A 21,141-nucleotide genomic window follows, 5' to 3' on the forward strand; every position below is an offset into this window, starting at 1 on the left:
GGCGGGCGCGGCGGCGGCGGATGGCCCAGGGCTGACTTATGCGGCGCCTGGAGGGGCTGTGCCTGCGGCGGCGGCGGCGGCGGGGCCCTGGCCGCGAGCGGAGCGGGGACAAGATGAAGTACCAGAAGTACCTGACGGTGCTGCAGATGGCCATCGGCGTGACGCCGTCCAACCGCGGCAGCCTGCTGCCGCTCAAGAGGAGGCTGTGGTGAGGGCGGGGGCCGGCGCGCGCGGGCGGGGGGCGCGCTTGTCCGCTCCGGGACCCCCGGCGCGCGCGACCGGGCGGGGCCCGGACCGCGGCAGACGGAGGGGCCGCGCCGGCGGGTCTGGCTGGAAAGTCCAGCAGCTCTCGTGCTGCGTTTTCTGCGGCGCCTCCCATCCATCGGCTGCAGGTCGGGGTCATCATCGGTGGAGGGGGGCGGTGCTCCCACCTGGAAGCCGCTAGAGAAAGGTGTCCGGGATCATCCGGAGAAAGGTGTCCGGGATCACACGGGATCATCCGTCGGATTGTATGCCGTTTTGTTAGCATGTAAACATGTCACAAGAATTTCGGTGGTCACCCTGGTGTTCCATCCACTTGAAAGTTGGGTGCCTGGTTCTGTCAGAAGAGAAACGGTTCAGTAAAAAGGATGATGATGTAGAAAAAAGGTGTGATGATCATGGGATTCTGTGGTCATTTCAGTTAAAAAATGCGTGCTCAATACAGTCCCATAGAGGTTGATTCAATTCAATTGAACATAGCCCAGTTTAATTTGAAGGTGATAGAGAAAGGAAAAGAGGCTGCTTTTAGGGAGTGTAAAAAACTAATATCAGCTTTGTGAAACAAAATGGAATAACCATCCAAAGAACATAAAGATCGAGCGGTCAGTAAAAAAGAAGAGCTTAGAAAAACAGTCGCAATAGTGGAGAATTTTGAAGGTAAGACCAAAATACAAGAGCAGCGAAGTTCACGTCTTCGCTGTGCCACTTACTGTGTGACTGTAGACAAGTTACTGGAGAGTCTGTTTCTTCTGTAAAATGGAAATGATACTCTCTCCCTCGTGGGGTCGTGGGTAGATCAACTGCCATGGTCAGTGCATAGTGCCACTCTCCCCGGCTGCATAGTAGGTGCTGAGTAAATACTACTGTCTTTCTTCCCGTGAAACCCCCCTCCCCCGCCCCCCGTTGTTCAGAAAAAGAGAAATTTATTTTTGCAAAAGGTATTTTAATTTGAAGAACAGCAAGTGACAACACCTGGAAGACTAGGCTGGTAAAAATCAGCAGTCACTGAATTAAGAAATGTCCATGGAAGAAGATTTTAGCAGATGTATCAACAATATGTCAGTATTCTGAAGCAATAAGCAGTAAGGTTTGAAGATGACTTTCCAGATGGTTGGGTTACAGAAAAAGAGAAAACAAAGCCAAAGTTGGCACCAACAGTCTTACCCCCAGCTCAGCTCTCCTCCTGCGTGCTTCCCAGTATGGAACATGCTGCATACTGCATATTTTATCCCTCTTCCCGCCCCCCCCCCCCCCCAATGTAAGTAGCATGGGGCCAGGGCATTTGTCTGTTTAGTTGATTACTAAATTCCCTATAACTAGTTTCCAGTACAAATAGATTCTCAGAAGATGTGTGTGTGTTCAATTGGTGAATTCTTCATAATGTGTAACCCGGAAAGAAAGTTGAGGAATTTTTTTTTTTTTCAGCTGTTCTGAGTGGCTTGCAGGACCTTAGTTTCCAGACCAGGAATTGAACCCAGGCCCTCAGCAGTGAAAGCACAGAGTCTACCCACTGGACCCTCTGGAAAGTCCCTAGGAAATTTTCTTGATGATACATTTAAAAACCAAGATGTGGATACAATGTTTGAGGAGCTGTTCTGCATGAATATTAGCAGTGATTGGTCACAAGGTCAGGAAACTAGGTTTATTCCTTTTCCTTACTGGAGTACTGCTTCTGAGACTGCTGTCCTGAGTATACAGTTTGTGAAGACAGAACAAAGAAAATGAAATCCAGGTAATGTTTGTACTCTAGAGATTCATGTTTGAGGCAGGCAGTGACCTGGGACCAACATTAAAAAACCATCTTATGAAGAGACAGCCTGAAAAGATCAGGGAGATTTTGTTGAGCTTTCCCCAGTCTTAAATGAGCATTTGAGAATTTCTATTTAATGTTAAGTGGATTTGCGAATGTTCATCTAGTTTCTCCAGTGGCAAAGTGAAGAGCACGCTCTATGAAACTCTGGAGTGGGTGGTACTTTTGAACCAGATGCGTGATCTTTTATTAAGTCAGAGAATATTGTGCTATCTGGTTCCTCTGTCTCTTATGTCTTATGGAATTCATTTTCTAGGTAACGTTTTATTTTCTAGGTGACATTTTGTTTTGCCAGTGTCCTAACAACTGCATGTGGAGAATTGGAGATGAAAGGCAAAGGCACCGTTATTTATCTAGATGTGTGAATGGGTTCTGAACTCGGAGTGGTGAGTGGGAACTAGTATCCGACATCGACAGTGCATTCAGACCTTGGGATGCATCAGCTTGTGTCCGTTTATGAAATGTGAGGTCATAGCATGGTTGTTGATCATGGCTTGTGTGAAGCTTTATGTGAGGACGTTTAGAAAGATATGTATGCTCCCTGCATTCCTCTGTCTTAACTCTTACAGTCTGTGTGGGAAGACAGCTCGCTCACAAAGCTTATGCCTGTCCAAGTAAAGCTTAGGCTTGAGGGGGCCAATGCTTTGGACCCACTCTCCTCTCTGGTCTGGCCATTTGTGCACATCTGCTTTCCACTCTGCAGTGTCCTTCTGTCCTTCTGATTGGCTCTGCACATCCTTAAAGGAGTACACACTTGCAGACACTTCTACTTGGAACCTGAAGGGGACACACTCCACTGCGTCAGTGGAGCCTGCAGGAGCCCACTTCTTGAGGCTCCTTCTCCAAGAAGTTTAGTACATGGGAGTGTTTGCAGTGTTTGGTTCTGAATCATTACTGTTCTCAAAGCTGGAACTCAGGCTTGTTGCCGGAGGGAGACATGAGTTCGTGCGGCTGCTGCCTGCGGGCCTCCAGTGAATGGTCAGTGATGGACAGAAGTCACAGCACAGTGCTTCCTAGAGACTGTAGCAAATCGCCAAAAGCAACAGAAGTTTATTTTCTCCCAATTCTGGGGCCAGAGTCTGAAGTCAGTGTTGGCAGGGCTGCGCTCCCCAAATACCCTGGGAAGAACCCTTCCTGTCGCCACTTGTGTCTGTGGCTCCAGGGCTCCTTTGTGGGACACACTGCTTCAGTCTGTCTCTGCCCCTTCTCGTGGTCTTCCCTGTGTGTCTTGTCTTCTCTTCTGTCTCTTATGAGAACACCTGTCGTCAGAGTTAGATAGTCAGTGACCTCTGCGAAGACCCTTTCTCTAGCCAGGGTCACATTCATGCGGTTAGGGGGTGTAGGCGGGGAAGGGCAAGGCTCAGTCCAGTGCAGGAACCACACCTGCTCAGCAGGTGTGAGGCCCAGAGAGTTCTTACTCCTGTCTGTTTTAGATGAAATGTGAAAAGTATTTTAAGTTTATTGTTGTCAGAGTTTTGATTTTTGCATTGAGTGCTTTCAGGAACATTTACATGGATCTTAGGGGGAAAGAGTGTCGTATCATTTTCTTATATTTCTAAGTCTGTTTCTCCCTGTTGAGACTGTAATTATTGTAGGACATGCAGTATCCATTCAACCACTGAAGTTGTTGTCTCATAATCAGATTTTGAAAGTAAGAAGAGCTGCCATTCACTGAGCTTGCTCCCTGCTGGGCCCTCCATCTCCCTGGAGGTGAGGGCTGTGTCTCCCCCAACTTTACAAATGAGATCGTTGGCCTGTCCAGAGTCACACCTCAGCTTTATGCCAGTTCTTAGGATTAAAATCACGTTTGAGCAAGGATATGCACGTCTGGAAAGAGAGATGACTGAAGACAGGAACCAAAGGGCAGGAACATGTCTTACATGATATTGTTTCTCCCAGGGTGGCCCATGGCCCCTTCATGGCTCACAGAGGTCCCTGATGGGATAGGACCATTTCCAGGTCCTCCCTTGGTTTCTTTCCTTTAAAATATATATATATATATATATATATATATATTTGGCTGCAGTGGGTTTTAGTTGCAACACATAAACTCTTAGTTGTGGTTTTAATTCCCCAATCAGGGATGGAACCCAGGCGCCTGCATTGGGAGTGTGGAGTCGTAGCCACTGGACTACCAAGGATGTCCCCTTGGTTTCTTTAATGAGCAAATTATAGGCAGTGACACACATCATTGTTTATAAGTACAACTAAGGGCCATTTAATACAGACTTTTTCAGTGATCTGAGAAACTTGATGCTGGGAAAGATTGAGGGCAGGATGAGAAGAGGGCAACAGAAGATGAGATGGTTGGATAACATCAGTGACTCAGTGGGCATGAGTTTGAGCAAACTCCAGGAGATAGGAGGAGGAGTGATCCTCCATGAAGGATGGAGGATCCTGGCATGCTGCAGTCTGGGGTCCCAAAGAGCTGGACATGACCTCACAACTGAATGATACCAGCAATTCAGTGAATAAGTAAGGTTTCTGAAGTCGGATGCTCGTAAACAAAAACTAGCATTTTACTAGCATTTAACGAAGAACCCTTCCACAGTACTCAGTGTCCTTCTAAAGTCATCTGCTTGCTGTTCTTGGCAGTGCCTCAAGGCTCCTGTTCTCACACCCACGTTCGGGGAAGGGTGCCTTGTTAACTCATCCATGTTAGCTTGACTTGGTTGAAGCCATCAGTTGCTGACATTTTAGAATTAGTATATTGTAGAAGCATTGTTAGTTTTGTCCTGATGGAACTTCTTTGTTTTTATCATCTCGATTGTTTTTGCCCAATTCGGTGTTATTGTTGAGTTCTTTTCCACTGGAAGTTAGCAGTGGGAGCGGCAGATGAGCTTGGGAATTATTTGTCCTAAGTGAACTGCGGTCAGAAGTGGTCGTGAGCCAAATCTCCTGTGTTATAACAAAATGAGAGGGTGGACCCTGGGTTTCTGCCTTTTAAGCCTATCAGCCAAGTAAAAACATGACCCCGTTAGAGAAGTTATGAAGGGAATGGAGAGAGGCAGACATTTTCTCCCCAATTGCCCTCTAGGGACGATTCAATAGAATTCAGAATTAGGAAAAGAAAAACTTCCTTTTAAGTCAAGTGTTGATTTTTTTTCCAGAGTTGAAGGGAAAGCACTCCAGAGTTGAAGGGAAAGCACTCCAGAGTTGAAGGGTGCTTACAGCTCAGTTCCTGAATTTACTTCCCTGTCATCAGAGACCATGCTCCTGATATTCAGGGAGTCATCTCCAGAGTCCGAGGCATTCAGGTCAGGCTGGGTGAGAGGGGTACCTTGGGCGACAGAAATGCTATCTTCTCCATATCAGGAGCATTGTGGACAGGGCTTCCCTCCTGAGCTGTGGACGTACCTCAGTGTTCTTGTGTGTGTTTGCATGTCCAGCACAGAACTATCAGACACACATATTTCCACAAATATTATTGTTTGTTGTTCAGTTGCTAAGTCATGTCCAACTCTTTGCAACCCCATGGACTGCAGACTTCAGGCTTCCCTGTCCTTCAGTAACTCCTGGAGTTTGCTCAAACACACGTCCTTTGAGTTGGTGATGCCATTCAGCCATCTCATCCTCTGTTGTCCCCTTCTCCTCCTGCCCTCAGTCTTTCCCAGCATCAGGGTCTTCTCCAGTGAATCAGCTCTTCCCATCAGGTGGCCAAAGTATTGGAGCTTCAGCTTCAGCATCAGTCCTCCCAATGAGTATTCAGGGTTAATTTCCTCTAGGAGTGACTGGTTTGATCTCCTTGCTGTCCAAGGGATTCTCAAGAGTCTTTTCCAGCACCATAGTTCAAAAGCATCGTCTTCAGTGCTCAGCCTTTTTTATGGTACAAATCTCATGTCCATATATGACTATATCTGGAATTAATTCTCAAAAAACATTAAAATGAAAGAGAAGCAACATCTTAAATTATCTTATATCTCAAGGCTCCTCCTACTTAAATATGAGTATAAATATTGTACATATTTATCTGGTCCTGTTTATTCCTTTTCTTTATCTCCCACCAGAGAAAGGGGAGCCATGACTGAACCATGTGCTTGTTATCAGTTGGTCTCTTAGCTTCACAAAGATCTGGTCTGAGCTGTGAAGTCACAGATTTCTCCCCAGGAGCTGGTTCAGTCCTGGGATAAGACCCCCTCCTCCTCCTGCTGAATGTGTGGGTAGGTGGGTTCTGCCCCACCCAATATTCCCCAGGTGGATGCCAGCTCAGCTCTCTTGGTTATTGAAGATTTTTATTGTGATCCTGATAGATTTTTTGGCTCTTAGTCATTTTCAAAATTTGGTGGACATAAATTCTTACTGGAGACTTTAGGTTTTAGGCTTTTAGTTTGGAAAAAAGGAAATCGGTGATTCATCTCTAAGTCAGATGAAGAAAAACTTTTGAAAATATTCTTCTGTTAAAAAAGTTTAAATTCCATTTGTATTAATTTCCAATATTATCATACCACCTAACCAGGGCTGTCAACATGAAGTGAGAGAGAGGAAATAAAGAGAATTCAAGACTTATATATATGTTTCTTTTAATTGGAATATAATTGCTTTACAATTTTGTGTTGGTTTCTGCTGTATAACACAGTGGATCAGCTATATCCCCTCCATCTTGGACCTCCCACCCCACCCCCCATCACATTCCTCTTGGTCATTACAGAACACCGAGCTGAGCTCCTTTTACTGCACAGCACCTTCCCACTAGCTATCTGTTTTACACATGATAATATATATATATCACTGCTACTCTCTTAAGTTGTTCCACCCTCCCTTTCCCCTGCTGTGTCTACAAGTTCATTCTTTATGTCTGAGTCTCTGTTCCTGCCCTGCAGATAGATTTGTCAGTACCATTATTCCAGATTCCATACATATGCATTAATATATGATACTTATTTTTCTCTTTCTGACTTCACTTGGTATGACAAATTCTAGGTTCATCCACATCACTACAAATGACTTGATTCCATTCCTTTTTATGGGTGAGCAATATTCCACTGTATATAGGTACCACATCTTCTTTATCCGTTCCTCTATTGGTGGACGTTTAGGTTGCTTTCATGTCCTGGCTGTTGTAAACAGTGCTGCAGTGGACATTGAGGAACATGTGCCTTTTTGAATTATGATTTTCTCAGGGTATATGTCTAGGAGAGGTATTGCTGAATCATATGGTAGCTCTATTTTTAGTTTTCTAAGAAACCTCCACGCTGTTCTCCATAGCAGCTGTACCAATTTACTTTTTCACCAGCGGTGTAAGAGGGTTCCCTTTTCTCCACACCCTAAGACTTGTATTGTGCCACTCGGTTTCTCTTTACCATATGCTCGCTTCTAGAGCACAGTTCTTCACTGTGTTCATGGAAGCTCTTCCCTGCAGAAAGGAGAGCAAAACTGTACAAGGTGCTGCTCTTTGGATTGAGAATCGTGAAAAGGTCGTCAGCAGGATTTTACTCTGGGAGGTGACTTGAAAGGTGTCCTCATTGGAACCCAATGAAATAACAAAAATATAAATGAAAAAAAAGCTGCAGCATTAATAACAGTCTGGGTAAACAATGAAGAATACCATCAATGGACCAGCATTTTTGAGGGATCTCTGGGAAGTAGAGAAGTAGCTGAAGCTCCAATAGTTTAGCCACCTGTTGGGAAGAGCTGACTCATTGGAAAAGACCCTGAGGCTGGGAAAGATTGAGGGCAGAAGGGGGCAACAGAGGATGAGATGGTTGCGTAACATCACCGACTCAATGGATATGAATTTGAGCAAACTCTGGGAGATAGTGAAGGACAGAGGAGCATGGTGTGCTGCAGTCCTGGGGGTTGCAAAGAGTTGGATACGACTTAACAACTGAACAACAACAACAACTGAGACGTAGTTAGTAGATAGGGGTAGTTCTATAGAGAGAAAAGCCTTGCTGAAACCCTTTGCAGAAAATGTGCAGAAAATTCCTGCAAAGTTAGAGGTGGACAGCTTAAGGCAGCTTCGAGGACTGGAAGGAGCTGAGGGTGTGGGGGGAATTCATCCACTCATCCTCACTGAGATGTGACGCCGAGGGGACAGCCATGCTGCTTTCTCAGTGTGGCAGTACTGTGAGCACTGGGGCCAGAGAGACTGGGCTGGACCTGAGATGGCCACTGCGTACCCTGACCCAAAAGAGACACCGCCTCCCACGCCTTCTGGCAGTGTGTCCTGTCTGCCAAAGCTGCTGAGGGCAGGCCTGGTAAGCGCTCCCATGGGGATACAGAAGTGCTCCAGTGGAGATAGATGTAGACTGTACAGATCACACAGCAGTTGGGAAAAGCCAGTGTTTAGAGACTTACTTAGCATCTTCAACAGGCAGAGAAACTAGTCTCTGAAGGAAAAGAAAACATTAGATCCACATGTTTTTCAGAAAGATACAGGAGAGAATTCTGTTAATAAAAACATACTGGACACTAGAAATGTAAAATTTACTCATTGAAGTGAAAGAATGGACAAATTGACAGAACTGAAAAGCAAATTAGAAATCTGGAGGAGTAAGCTGAAGAGTCACAAAAGAAAGGGATGAAGAGAGAGAAGTTAGGAGCTCCAGTTTTAAACTATTGCTTTGTGGTTTGATAGCACTTCCCTAGTGGCTCAGATGGTAAAGCATCTGCCTACGATGCGGGAGACCCGGCTTCAATCTCTGGGGTGGGAAGATCCCCTGGAGAAGGAAATGGCAACCCACTCCAGTACTCTTGCCTGGAGAATCCCATAGACGGAGAAACCTGGTAGGCTGTAGTCCATGGGGTCACCAAGAGTCGGACATGACTGAGCAACTTCACCTTCATAGTTGCTTAATTGGAGCCTCTTTTTTCTTCTTTTTTGGAGCAAATATTTGAAAGCTAAACTGAATGCCCATCACAGGGGAATGTTTAAATAAATATGGTAAATATGGTACACCTTTACTATGAAGTGGGGCATCCCTTATAGCTTCAGTGGTAAAGAATCTGCCTGTAACGCAGGAGACTCGGGTTTGGTCCCTGGATTGGGAAGATCCCCAGGATAAAGAAATGGCAACCCACTCCAGTATTCTTTCCTGGAGAATTCCCCATGGACAGAGGAGGCTGGTGGGTTACAGTCCATGGGGTTGCCAGGAGTTGGACACAACTTAGCGGTTAAACATCAATGACAATGCTGTGGTTAACCATTAAAAAAGAGTGAAATAGATCAGTATGGGTTATTATGGGAAGAGTGTCAAGATAGGTAATTAAGTGAAAAATATAAGATACAGGGCAATATAAGCAATTTGGTTCCTTAAAATTTTCAAAAGGAGATTAAAACATACATAGATAAGTGTGATCATTTGAGAGGTTTTCCAGAAAACTTTGGTAATGATTGTCCTTAAGAAAAAGGGTGGAGATTTGGCATGAAGGTGATAAGGGAGGCCTTTTTTCCCTCCTTTTTTTGATCTGTGCCTCTCCATGCTGGATACTGGATCTTAGTTCCCCAACCAGGGATCGAACTCGCACCCCCGCAGTAGAAGCTTGGAGTCCTAACTGCTGGACCTCCAGGGAAGCACCAGGCTTTTATTTGTCATTTTTGTGTCTTTCTGTACTGTTCAAATATTCTGTGTGGATGGAGTACTTTTTTTTTGTTTTTTAATTAGTTGGAGGCTAATTACTTCACAACATTTCAGTGGGTTTTGTCATACATTGATATGAATCAGCCATAGAGTTATACGTATTCCCCATCCCGATCCCCCCTCCCATCTCCCTCTCCACCCGATTCCTCTGGGTCTTCCCAGTGCACCAGGCCCGAGCACTTGTCTCATGCGTCCCGGATGGAGTACTTTTATTTTAAACTGTTCAGTTCAGTCGCTCATTCATGTCTGACTCTCTGCAACCCCAAGAACCGCAGCACGCCAGGCCTCCCTGTCCATCCCTAACTTCTGGAGACCACCCAAACCCATGTTCATTGAGTCGATGATAACATCCAACCATCTCATCCTCTGTCGTCCCCTTCTCCTGCCCTCAATGTTTCCCAGCATCAGGGTCTCTTCAAATGAGTCAGCTCTTTGCATCAGGTGGCCAAAGTATTGGAGTTTCAGCTTCAACATCGGTCCTTCCAGTGAAGACCCAGGACTGATCTCTAGGATGGACTGGTTGGATCTCCTTGCAGTCCAAGGGACTCTGAAGAGTCTTCTCCAACACCACAGTTTGAAAGCATCAATTCTTCTGTGCTCAGCTTTCTTTATAGTCCAACTCTCACATCCATACATGACGACTGGAAAAACCATAGCCTTGACTAGATGGACCTTTGTTGGCAAAGTAATGTCTCTGCTTTTTAATATGCTATCTAGGTTGGTCATAACTTTCCTTCCAAGGAGTAAGCGTCTTTTAATGTCATGGCTGCAGTCACCATCTGCAGTGATTTTGGAGCCCAGAGAAATAAAGTCAGCCACTGTTTCCACTGTTTCCCCACCTATTTGCCATGAAGTGATGGGACCGGATGCCATGATCTTAGTTTTCTGAATGTTGAGCTTTAAGCCAGCTTTTTCACTCTCCTCTTTCACTTTCATCAAGAAGCTCTTTAGTTCTTCTTCACTTTCTGCCGTAAGGGTGGTGTCATCTGCATATCTGAGGTTATTGATACTTCTCCTGGCAATCTTGATTCCAGCTTGTGCTTCCTCCAGACCACTGTAGGTGTACCTAAACAAGTCTTTTTTATGGTATCTACTCCTATCTTATTTTTATTAAGTTCAGTTTATTTTGCTAGTAGTCATCCTTGTGTCCTTTTCAAGCAGTAGCAGACATAGCTTATCCTTTTCAGAAAACATTTTATTTTTTTAAAGTTTTTTTAATGTGGACCATTTTTAGTCTTTATTGAATTTGTTACAATATTGCTTATATTTTGTGTTTTGGTTTTTGGGTCGAGAGGCATATGGGATCTTAGTTCCCCAACCAGGGATTGAACTCATGGCCTCTCCAGTGGAAGCATGGAGCCATAAAGGCTGGGCCGCCAGAGAAGTCCCAGAAAACAACATTTTAAATAGCAGAAGTTAAATATGGTGTGAAGGTTGATAAATTCATGAACATGAAATGTATTACAAATAGAAGCTCTGAGCGTAAAATAAGAATGCTCTTTTTCCCAGACCACACTTACAAATCAGTCTCATTACTTTATCTTTATTATTGCTAAGACCATAATCTTAGCAGTTTCCTCCCAGATTCCCAAGGCATCTTTTTTAGGACTGTCACCAGCAGTGGCACAGACATAGGAGAACACATGGCAGTCTGGAGTGTGTGTTTGTATGTGTGAACACGTAGCCCAGTGTGTGTTCTGTAGATGGTTTAGTTTATGTGCTGTTTCTTCTTATCTGTATTTTCTTGGTTCCATAGTAATACTGAATTAAGTGTCGGCTGTCATGGTTAGATTTTTAAAGGCTATTTTCATGCTTAACAAAAGCCTCCTGAACAGTGTCTGTGTTGGTGCACATGATGGCTGGTGCACTGGTGTGCCAGGCGCCCAGCTGAGCACTTGATGAATAGCTACCCCAGGGAACAGCGCTTGTCAGTCACCTAGGAAACTTCATCCAGTCTTGATTGCTTCTCTGATGGTCACAGAGCTGACTCTCAGTGGATCCTATGTTGGAATATTTGAACTGTCACTAGAGATTTCTAAACTCACAAGCTGCTGAGAAATATCTAGAAAGGCACCTGATAGAAGGCAGCTCCACTGTGGTTCTTAGCTCTCTAGCTGTAAAAGGATGGCTTTTCCACAGTTGTTCTCGAGTAAATGTCTACCTCGTACTGAGAAATGTGCTCATCTGCGAGCCTGTCGTCTTAAGTGCTTTCCTCTTCTTGCAGGGTAACGCCGTCCTCTGAAAACCCCAGTGGTGCTACTTCTAGTATCAGCCAAGGAAAGCCTTCTTTAAGACGAATTAAAGGGAGACTGCACAGAAGCAAGAGCCTCGATAGCATCGATTTCTGTGAACTCACTGTGAGTGGATGGTTTAAGACTTTTCTTCCTTTTCAAAGCATATGAAAAAATTGATTTTTAAAAATTATCATTAGAAGGCAATGGGCTTATTTTGTATTAAGCATTTTTCAGTAAAAACTGGTTTACACAACAGGTTACCAACTGGCATAACTTTCTTAACCAGTACCCATAGATATGTTTGTGATAAGTGGTTCATAATGATGATTCTGGTTCACAGACCAAGATAAAGATGTGTTTCCTGAACTCTACATTAAAAACTGAGTTAAGGTCAGTGTATGAAGTAAATTTCTTGGAAAATCACAAATCCACATGTTAATGTTGGTACAGATGTAAGTATTTGATGAACCCCAAACACCCAACTTCCTGGTAGTTCTGGAAAATAGAGGTGCCCTCATATTATTATATTAGAACAGATCCTGGTTCAGTTAGCGATGGTGTTTTCGTTTCATACTTGGTGGTTAACATTAGTGGTCTTTTTTCACCAGGCCAGGTGGCAGTTTTTCACAAGGGTGTATGGTAAATTTGTGATGTTTTTAGAGATCACCGGTGTTCAGGCCCCATTGTTCTTTCCTGTTAATTGTGTTGTCCTGGTCTAGAAGAGCTGCTTAATGCCATAAAGGAAACACTAGGGTTTTATCTGTGAGAAAACCAGCTGTGAGATTTTTTTCATATGTATGTGCTGTAGGATTCATTGGCAAATTAATGGATGTTTGGGATGCTTAGACAAGATATGTTAATTTCTCCCCTTTTTGAGCTCTCACAAATTCAGAATTATGAAAATACCACTGACCATTATTGTTTCAAGAGGCAGTTAGAAAGTATAGAAGTAAAGCCTGTCTTTTTTGAGGACACAACTGCAGCATCTTTTACCTATAATTGATGAAAACAAAATTTTATTTAGTTTTATTATTTATTATTTATTTAGTAATAGTGGATATTTTGGGTTTTTTTCCCTTCATTTTCCAACATGTTCATTATTCATTAAGATAATTTTACCCAACTATTTTACTTAAAAGTACACTTGACCATGTCAGACTTAAGAAGGTGAAATGTGACCTATCAGAAGATGTTCAAACAATAACTGAAAAAGGTAAAAAGATGGTAAATTCTTACTGAATAGACCTGCGAGAGTGACAGAAGAAAATAGAAGTCTGTCTAAAAGTGAACTGAGAAATAAATTTTAATTATTTATTAATTCAAATTTGAGAATAATATACAAATGAGAGTTGAAATTCCATCACATTATTTTGTATGATGTTAAATGTTATCATTATTATCATTACTGAAGCATAATCAGCTAATTGATTAATTTGGCATATCATAAAGTATGCTTACTTGCTTAAACAATTTTTTGTGGTTGGGGAAGATGTTAAAATTTTTCTGGAATGTGACAGGAGGAAAGCTTAACTTCTTATAAGGTTACCTTCAGTTTCTCAGATAATAGATTATTTCATTTGTGAGGAAAAGTTGGTGAATAGAGTTATCTTTTTATTGTCATGATCATGTTTACAAATTATTGGTGGTAGGTTTCCTGTCTCATTTTATGTATGAAAGAGCTGATTTGGCTGAAGTTCGTTTACAGTCCAAGCATGGGAAAAATAGCACTGGCCAGGTGCAAACTTAGTTTATTTCTTTGTGATGATCTTTACTATTTGACTTTTATCTCAGAAGTGAAACGTTTTAGTGTGTCTCTGGAGAAAGATTCTGACATTGAGGTTCAAGGAGAGTTACAGCTGAGTTCAGGAAAGTGGATTCTGGGTTGGAGCCGTGGTGCTGATATGGGATGTACTCGGCTGCACACACTCTGCTGTCTCTGACTTTGGTGTTCTGCTTTCTGCAGAGTGCATTGAAAGGCCACGTTCTGACAGTTCATCTACTTGTCAGTGATGGGAACGTATTAATGAAATGTAATTACCACAATCAGTTTGTATTTTTTGCAATTTGACTTTATTTTCTGTCTCAGGTTTTTGCAGTTACGGTTGGAGGGGCAGCAATTTCATATTTTGTTGTTTAACGTTTTTATATTGTCAGAAATTTTTACAATGAACATGTAACATTTTTAGCAAAGCAATGAACTGATGATTTTCTGAACAATAAAATAATAGAAAGGACAGTCTCCCAGCTTGGCTATTCCCACTTTCTACCACAAGCTGCAGTCAGATGATACTGTAGTATCCAGAAGACTTAAGGACATGGAGTATCTTTGGTCTGGGGCTGAAAAAGGACTCCCCCCCCCAACTTTCAAATTTCATCTTTTTTTTTAAGGAGTGTTACACTTTTAAAAAACATAGTTTAGAAAAGGATTTCATAAGAAGCAAAAGGCATTTAGATTTGATTCTTTAATGCAGTTGGCTCTACCATATAATTGTGGAGAACCAGATTTTAAAACCTTTGCCACAAAGTCTAATGGGCAGATGCTTCTTGGGAAAGGGTCCATAATGACTTCCAATGGGACAGGAGCAAACACCCTCACTTTCGTCAGCATATAGCTCAGCCATTGCAGGACTCTCTTTAGAGATGTTCTTCTAGTTCAAGCAGACTGGAAAATTTGTCATACTGTATGCTAATTTTTAAATTGTCAAAATTCTTCTTAACTCTGTGGCTTCCTTTGTCTGCCACAGTAAACAGAGAGCCTTAAAATTGAAAGACTAAAACTTAGTTCATGATCATGAACTAAAACTTCGTTCATGTGGATATATGTCAAATTTGTGTGACCAGCAGAGTAACATGTAGTGTTTTTACACTTTGCTTCTAACTTTGCCTGAGAAAAAATACAGTCTTTATTGATTTTGGAAGAACTTGGCAAGTGGAGCAGCAAGTCCACTTGCCATGGTGTCAAGGTCCTGATTTCTGGCTGAGAGGCCTCAAGTTCCAGCTGAGACCATTGGCTTTGGTCCTGGCATCAGAGCGATGCCATTTCACCCCTGGGGAGAGGTGATTGTTTTAGCTTTCTCTGTGGGGATTTAATGAAATGGTCTTTCCAGTTCATTTGGTAAACCCTGCAGCATCATTGATTGACATCCCATTTTCTTGAGGGGGCTGGAATCCATCCAGTCTGCTGAGGTCCTCCGACAGCTCCCAGGGACGTTGGTATGGTTTTCTCAGGCCAGGCCTGGAATGGACGAGTCTGTTATGAAGATGTGTTAACACCTAGAAAACCTGAGCCATTCTTCAACACTTTCATGTATAAAATGCTATATAAATGAAATGACAAGTTCCATTTCTCCCTTGGGGTGATTCAGTGATGTATTGATAATCCATATGAAGAAGAAAAGTCTGGCAATCTAGCTAATGGTGTTTCTGTTCTTAGCTCTTCCATGTCACTCTAGTGTCCTTGCCATCAATTTTAGAGCCGTCGGGTTGCATTTTCACTTCTGTCCCTTCCTCCCTCTCAGATCCTGAAGTGTATTGTCAAAGAATCTTAAGTGATACTTTAAAAATTCAACAGATTGCTTGGAATTTGATGGCTTTTCTTAATTATTCCTCCCCCCTAAAATAGGAGCCAGCTGGGTGGGATTCCTTCCATTTGGGAAGCTGTTCTGAAGGTGAACTTAAGGAATTTATTTCCTTCTTTGTGGGTGTAAACCTTGATTGCTAGTTTCTCTTTCTTCCAACAGAGAAATACTACAAAAACTCTGCACAATAAATGGAAACAATGAACTAATTAATAACTTATGTCTCTGTTCACTTAGCCTTGAGTGAAAGAAGGATTCAGTCATCACTGAGAACCCTTAGGCAAAATGATACTTGTTTCAAACCCTTCCAGGAGTATTTGTCCTGACGCAGGAAAATATGTGAAGATATTATTTGTAGTGTTACATCTTGGGGCCAATAAGTCACATTTCACTGCTACATGAATAATAATTCTCTGGTTTTGTAATGATCAGCAGTTTTCACATTTGAAAAGAAACATTTTCTCCTGGTAAAAGGGCATCTGTATAGGCTGTTGGAGGATCATGTACCCCTGTGGGAAATTCAGTGATGAAATTTTCTCCTTCTTCCCCATTACCTCCTCCTGTGAGATGTGCAGGATGCTGAGGCCTGATTTAAAACTAAATGTCCCTTTGACCTTGACCGTGTGTCAGGTTTGCTTTACTGGTTCCTGACAGATGAGTGACAAGCTGGCAGTTAAGGTGTAGAGTCTGTGGAGGGAGAAGAGGCGGGGGACAGTGAACACCAGCTTACCCTGCTTCCTGGTTTGGTGGGAGGAGCCCGCTGCTCCCTGTTCCCTGCTGACCCCCACAGCTGCCTTATTTGAGGAGAGTTTAGAAGAAACAGCAGTGAGCCTCGTGGGTCCTCTCCGCTCCTGTCACCCTGAGCTCTAATGACGTGGCATGTTTCTCTTCTCTTTGGGTATCTCTGTGCAGTTGGGGGTGCTGGCCCCAGGCCATCTGCACATCTCCTGACTGCATTCTCACCTCTCGGTGCATAGTCTGCTCCGATGATGTGCTTCAGCTTCTCAAAGGCAGCAAGCGTGTCTTTTGTATTTCCTAGATGCTGAGCATGACAGGTCTCTGCTCATTCAGTGTTTGTTGGTTGAGCGTGTTGGTTAACTCTCTGCTTCAATAGCTATGGCAGCTGAGTAGAGGAAAGCTGAGAGACCACGAAATGTTAAAGTGGTGAGGCTGAGGAGCAAAAGGACATGGAAAATAATGTCCCTCATTTGACATACAGGAAAAGAAAGCAGCTTCATATATTGGCTCCTGTTGTGGTCCTTTAATGGACCAGAACCTGGTGGTCTGGAGTCGACAATAAGAAAGTGAAAGAGAGAGAAAGTGGCTGATATTCCCTGGTTTACACAGAAAACCAATAAAGCCCTTGACACAGGGCTTGCACTGCTTCCCGTAAGCACAGGGTGCCCTCTCAAGGGGGTCTTGAAAGCCCGGGCAAAAAAGTGAGCTCAGTGGGCTTCTGCGCTCCAAAGAATTAGCCTGAGAGTGAGAGAGAGAGTGAGAGAGAGAGAAAGAAAGAAAGACATGGGGACCCAAGCTCTGATGGAACAAGGGTGTTTTATTCAACATAGTGTGGGTATATATACTGTCTTACAAGGTAGCTTTTATCAGCAAAGGTAAAGTAAAAAATCCAGACTTACAAATTATCAAGGAAACATAAGACAATCCATATCAAAGAGAGAGGGTTGTAAATAATCACTTTTACTGTATGGTCCATAAAAAGGAATAAGGTCGTAAATAGTTACTTTTCACCGTATGGAAAAACTAACGAAGGAAATGCATGCATTCCTCAGTCCCGGGAGCCATTTGCCACTCCTCTTAATTCCTGAATATTCAGGAATTAATAAGGAACAGAGGATTCATGACAGATCAAAAACAGCACACAGGAAGCCTCCTGTTAAACGCTCCCTGACAGGCTCCTGTTACGGGGAATATGCCTGAGCATGAAGCAATAAGGGGAACGTTTTTTTTTTATAACCAAAGTAGATATGGTGGTACTGATGGAGGTAGAGGAGGTAAGTGTTGGAGGTGGAGATGGTGGTGAGGGTCATGGTGATTAAGATGGTGGAGTAGTGTTGGTGATAGTGGAGGTGGAAGTGATAGTGGTGGTGGTGGCAGAGGTGATGGTAATGGTTGTGATGGTCATGGTGTGGTGGTGATGGTAGTGATAGTGGAGGTGGTGGTGGTGGTAGAGGTGGTGGAGATGGTGGTAGAAGTGCTGATGGATGTGGTGATGGTTAGTGGAGGTAATTGAGGTGGTAGTGGTCGTGGTGATGTAAGTGATGGCAGTGATGATGGAGTTGGTAGTGGTAATTGTGGTGGTGATAGTGATGGTAGAAGTGGTGGTGATGGTGATGGAACTGGTGATGGCAATGGAGGAGGTGGTGATGGAGGAGGTGGTGGTGATGGAGGTGGTGGTGGTGGTGGTGATGATGGAGGTGGTGGTGGTGATGATGGAGGTGGTGGTGGAGGAGGTGGTGGTGGTGGTGATGGAGGTGGTGGTGGTGATGATGGAGGTGGTGGTGGTGGAGGTGGTGGTGGTGGTGGTGATGATGGAGGTGGTGGTGGTGGTGATGATGGAGGTGGTGGTGGAGGAGGTGGAGGTGGTGGTGGTGATGATGGAGGTGGTGGTGGAGGAGGTGGAGGTGGTGGTGGTGGAGGTGGTGGTGGTGGAGGTGGTGGTGGTGGTGATGGAGGTGGTGGAGGTGGTGGTGGAGGTGGTGGAGGTGGTGGTGGTGATGATGGAGGTGGTGGTGGTGCAGGTGGTGGTGATGATGGAGGTGGTGGTGGTGATGATGGAGGTGGTGGAGTGGTGGTGGATGGAGGAGGTGGTGGTGATGGAGGTGGTGGTGGTGGTGATGGAGGTGGTGGTGGTGATGATGGAAGGTGCTGGTGGTGGAGGTGGTGTGGTGGTGGTGGTGGATGATGGAGGTGGTGGGTGGTGGTGATGAAATGGAGGTGGTGGTGGTGGAGGTGGTGGTGGTGGTGGTGATGATGGAGGTGGTGGTGATGATGGAGGTGGTGGTGGTGGAGGTGGTGATGGAGGTGGTGGTGATGATGGAGATGGTGGTGGTGGTGGAGGTGGTGGTGATGATGGAGGTGGTGGTGGTGGAGGAGGTGGGTGGTCGGAGGAGGTGGTGGTGAATAGGAGGTGGTGGGGTGCAGGTTGTGGTGATGATGGATGGTGGTGGTGTGAATGAATGGAGGGTGTAGGTGGTGGTGATGGAGGTGGTGGTGGTGGTGGTGATGGAGGTGGTGGTGGAGGTGGTGGTGGTGGTGATGGAGGTGGTGGTGGTGGTGATGGAGGTGGTGATGGAGGAGGTGGAGGTGGTGATGGAGGAGGTGATGGAGGTGGTGGTGGTGATGGAGGTGGTGGTGGTGGTGATGGAGGTGGTGGTAGTGATGATGGAGGTGGTGGTGGAGGTGGTGGTGGTGGAGGTGGTGGTGGTGATGTAGGTGGAAGTAGTGGAGGTGGTGGTGATGGGGCTGGTGGTGATGGAGGAGGTAGTGCTGATGGAGGAGGTGGTGGTGATGGAGGAGGTGGTGGTGATGGGGGTGGTGGTGGTGATGGAGATGGTGGTGGTGGTGGTGATGGAGATGGTGGTGGTGGAGGTGGTCATGGTGGTGGAAATGGTCATGTTGTGGTGATGGAGGTGGTGGAGGTGGTTGTGGTGGTAGAGATGGTAGTGGTGTGGTGATGGGGGTGGTGAAGATGATGGAGGTGGTGGTGGTGAAGGTGGTAGTAGTGTGGTGATGGAGGTGGTGTTATGGTGATGGATGTGGTGATGGTGATGATTGTGGTGGTGGTGGTGTGATAGTTGTTCTGGCAGTGGAGTGGAGGTGTGATGGTAGAGGTGATGGAAGTGATGGTGATAATAATGGTGGTGGCAGTAATCGTGATGGAGGTGATGGTAGTGGTACAGATGGTGGTGGTGGTGGAAGAGATGATTATGGCAGCTTCTTTTCTCAAAATTGCCATGTCCTTCACATTTTGAGGCAGTGAAAATGTTCCTGATTGCATGTTAAACACTGACTCACAGTGGCCTGAACTTTTAGGATGTTTATCAGGTCACATTCCTAGAGGTGCAGAATCTAGTGGGGTGATCTTCAGGACTCACTAAATTCAGTGAGTCCAGTTCCACTGTCTCCTCTCCCCTCTGCATGGACTTCATCAGTAGGATTGTCATGAGATGAGTGTGGTACAGGCCTCACATACACATGGATGAAGTCCAGAAGGAGGGGAGTCTCTCCTACAAGCATAGAAACCCTCCCCTGAGCTCCCTTTACCCCTTCCCATTTCTATCATCAGGCCTTTTCCTGGACCAGGATTTGGCAAATGATATGTATTGATTTGCTTAGCTTGGGCTTTTTGACCAAAGAAGTGCCACACAAAAAAAATCCATAAACAAACAATAGCTATATGAATGTAAGAGTTGGGTGATTGAATTACAGTCATTTATTAATGTTATTTATAATAGTAATAAAATCAGCTGCCAAAGATTTTTCTCAGTAGATGTCTAGGGTAGGCAGTCATGGGCCCAGCAGCCCTCTGCTGTGATGAGACCCAGCTCTCTCCACCTGTGCAGGCCCCTCAGTCTGTAGGCCTGGGTCCTCAGGCTTGTCTCCTGTGGCCTCTGCATGTCTGCTGCAGGACTACCCTCATATCGAGTGTTTCCATTGAGAAGCACAGGCCAGCCTAAAGGGGCAGACTTTGTCCCCAGGAAGCTTTGTCCAGTTATTTCAGAGGAGATCATGTTCGCTTAGGGACGTCCTCCTATGTCTGTTTGGCAGGAACTGTGTCATGTTGTCCTCCCCAGTTCTGAGGAAGGATAAGAAGTGGGAAGTGTTGGTAGCACAAGGCTACAGGGGATAAAGTAACGTTCTGCTGATGGGCAAGAAGGAGGAAGTGGGCATTGTATCAGTAACTGGCAAGGTCCACTTATATACCCTTGCAAATCTGGAGCTCACCACTGTACAGACCAGACAGTTAATGCTTAATTAAAGCCACATCTGAAGGGGTTAAGTTACGATCGATCTGGCATTCCGTGAAAGGTGTATGTGCCCCAGCATCAGTGTGATGTCCCAGGAGAAGCACAGTCAAGACCCATATGGTTCATGACATTGTACAGGAGGTGGTGATCAAAACCATCCCCAATAAAAATACAAAAGGCAAACTGGCTGTCTGAGGGGCCTTACAAGTAGCTGAGAAAAGAAGAGACATGAAAGACAGAGGAGAAAAGGAAAGATACACCCATCTGAATGCAGAATTCCAAAGAATAGCAAGGGAGATAAGAAAAGCTTCCTAAGTGAATCAGTGCAAAGAAATAGAGGAAAACAGTGGAATGGGAAAGACTAGATATCTCTTCAAGAAAATTAGATACCAAGGGAACATTTCATGCTAAAATGGGCACAATAAAGGACAAAAACAGTATGGACCTAACAAAAGCAGAAGATGTTAAGAAAAGGTGGCAAGAATACACAGAAAAACTATACAAAAAAGATCTTCATGACCCAGATAACCACTATGGTGTGATCACTCACCTAGAGCCAGACATCCTGGAGTGCAAAGTCAATTGGGCCTTAGGAAGCATCACTATGGACAAAGCTAGTGGAAGTGATGGAATTCTAGCTGAGCTATTTCAAATCCTAAAAGATGATGCTGAGAAAGTGCTGCACTCAAA

General features: G+C 44.5%; 1 protein-coding gene across 9 annotated transcripts in view; it reads left to right on the top strand.

Moving 5' to 3' along the window:
• The first annotated feature begins 13 nt into the window (after nt 1-13).
• The window catches only part of TJP1 (tight junction protein 1), a 260,471-nt gene continuing 239,343 nt past the window's right edge, over nt 14-21,141 (top strand). For 3 of the 9 annotated variants that reach the window (XM_043490182.1, XM_043490186.1, XM_043490189.1), the window contains exons 1-2: nt 21-208; nt 11,876-12,008. In XM_043490182.1, coding sequence (XP_043346117.1) covers nt 39-208; nt 11,876-12,008 — 303 coding nt within the window. In that variant the 5' untranslated portion in view covers nt 21-38. Of the gene's footprint in view, nt 209-11,875; nt 12,009-21,141 lie in introns of all 9 variants that reach the window. The other 6 variants (XM_043490183.1, XM_043490184.1, XM_043490185.1 and 3 more) reach the window with 4 other exon arrangements.

The sequence above is a fragment of the Cervus canadensis genome, chromosome 17, assembly GCF_019320065.1.
Source record: "Cervus canadensis isolate Bull #8, Minnesota chromosome 17, ASM1932006v1, whole genome shotgun sequence".
NCBI lineage: Eukaryota > Metazoa > Chordata > Mammalia > Artiodactyla > Cervidae > Cervus > Cervus canadensis.